Source organism: Sapajus apella, unplaced genomic scaffold (assembly GCF_009761245.1).
Source record: "Sapajus apella isolate SASKATOON/1434 unplaced genomic scaffold, GSC_monkey_1.0 scaffold228, whole genome shotgun sequence".
Taxonomy (NCBI): Eukaryota; Metazoa; Chordata; class Mammalia; order Primates; family Cebidae; genus Sapajus; species Sapajus apella.
In genome coordinates this window covers 603,175-605,225 of record NW_022437168.1, presented here as the reverse complement: position 1 = coordinate 605,225, position 2,051 = coordinate 603,175, and the positions used below count along the sequence as shown (strand labels likewise).

The following is a 2,051-nucleotide window of genomic DNA, read 5'->3' as shown; positions in this document are numbered from 1 at the left end:
CATGAATAACCTCTGTTACAGACCTTAGAAATGGGCCCTGAGATGTGAGGGTACATGGCAGGATCACAGTTACTTAGAAGAGCAGGGGAAACTCATTTTGTCTGCCTTTGGACACAGTCCATATGCATGGCACCACTTTGGGAGTCATTGACCTTGGAAAGGTGTTGTCATTCCAAATTTAGTCTTCTATCATTCTCAGTCTTGCCTAGAACCCATCCCACTCTCCACAAGTGGACACAATACACCCTCTTCTCAAGCTCATTCCTTTGAAAAGTTGTGATGCAAACCAGCACTTACTCCTGACTGCACAGTGATCATAGACACTGAAAAGGAAAGAGTCCCAAGAGATCCCTACTTCCAGTTTCTAAACAAGGAAGGGACTCTGAGGACAGTCAGGGGTGGTGGTTCATGCCTGTAATCCCGCACTTTGGTAGGCTGAGACAGGCAGATCATGAGGTCAAGAGTTCGAGACCAGCCTGGCCAACATGGTGAAATCCCGTCTTTACTAAAAATACAAAAATTAGCCAGGTGTGTTGGTGGGCACCTGTAATCCCAGCTACCTGGGAGGCTGAGGCAGGAGAATAGCTTGAACCCGGGAATCAGAGGTTGCAGTGAGCCAAGATCGTGCCACTGCACTCCAGTCTGGGCAACAAGAGTGAAATTCCATCCCCAAAACAAAATTCTGAGGATAACTTAGGGCTGTTTCCTACTGACCAACTGCCCTCTGATGAACAAGGTAAGCTCTATGATGGAAGAGCTATTACAGAAAATTTTACTGGCCATTTTCTCATCTCCTACCCTGAGTCTCTGCCCCTCCATAGTACTTTCCACAGAGCCCCCTTCACATCCTTGTTTCTTAGTATATAAATCAGAGGATTGAGAATAGGGGTAATTATCATATAAAAAAGGGCAACAAATTTTCCCTCACTTTCAGAATAATTGTGGATGGATTGGAGATATGTGTAGATGGCTGAGCCATAAAAAAGGAAAACTACTAGGAGGTGGGACCCACAAGTCCCAAAAGCCTTTCTACGCCCAGCCACTGACTTGACCCTCAGCACTGCACGAGCAATGTGCACATAGGAGCCTAGAATTAATGCTACAGGAACAACCACGATTATGACTCGGGCCACAGACATCTTGGCCTCTGTTCCTTCTGTGTTCGCACAAGCCAACTTCAGAAATACAGGCATCTCACAAAAGAAGTGATTCAGTCGATGGCCACAGAGAGGCATGGCCACTGTGAGACCTGTCTGGATCAGAGAGTTCAGGAAACCTGCCCCCCAGGAGGCGAGAGCCAGGGTCTGGCAGAGATGGGGGCGCATGATGGCCATGTAGTGGAGTGGACGACAAACAGCAGCATAGCGGTCAAAGGCCATCACCACCAGGAGCACACACTCTGTGGAGCCCAGGGCTAGGTAGATGAAGAGTTGAGCCACGCACCCTCCACGAGTGATGGTGCGGTCAACCCCACAAAGGTTGACCAGGAGCCGGGGCACGGTGCTAGTGGTGAAGCAGAGGTCCAGGAGGGACAGGTGGGAGAGAAAGAAGCACATGGGTGTATGTAGCCGGAGGTCCAGCCGGGAGACAGCGATGATGATGGTGTTGCCAAAGAGAGTTAGGGAGTAGAAAATCGAAATAAAGACAAACAGAATGGGCTCCAGTTGCGGCCAATCTGAGAAGCCCACCAAAATGAAGCCATCTTCAAAACTGGTGTTGAAACTTCCCATAGCCTTTTGCCTGTCTAAACAGTAGAAGGAAATGGAATACCTCCTATACAAAGCACAAATTACAACATTATTTCGCGGGATTCCCTCAATATTAAATTTGCATTTTATTATCTATTTTTCTCTGTCATTTGTTGTGTCTGGTGTTCCTCCTCTTCTCTTCCTCAGAGTGGAAATCACTGGCTTGGGAATGATATGGCCTTTGTTTGAATCCTGGTCCTACTGCCTGTTTGTTCCGGGACTTCAGTCAGTCCACTCAGTCCTTTAGATCCAACATTTCCCCACCTGAAAGTAGAGATGATGTATCACAGCATTAGGGTCAAA

At 47.7% G+C, this 2,051-nt stretch overlaps 1 protein-coding gene across 1 annotated transcript; it reads right to left on the bottom strand.

Moving 5' to 3' along the window:
• Positions 1 to 719: 719 nt before the first annotated feature.
• On the bottom strand, positions 720 to 1,765 carry LOC116544712 (olfactory receptor 2Y1). The gene has a single exon (XM_032271293.1). The coding sequence runs from the start codon at positions 1,728 to 1,730 to the stop codon at positions 795 to 797; it is 936 nt and encodes a 311-aa protein (XP_032127184.1). The 5' UTR covers positions 1,731 to 1,765; the 3' UTR covers positions 720 to 794.
• Positions 1,766 to 2,051: the final 286 nt, after the last annotated feature.

Bases quoted from the DNA above. Each gene is read 5' to 3' on its own strand.
- LOC116544712 (XM_032271293.1), bottom strand. From the start codon at position 1,730: ATGGGAAGTTTCAACACCAGTTTTGAAGATGGCTTCATTTTGGTGGGC.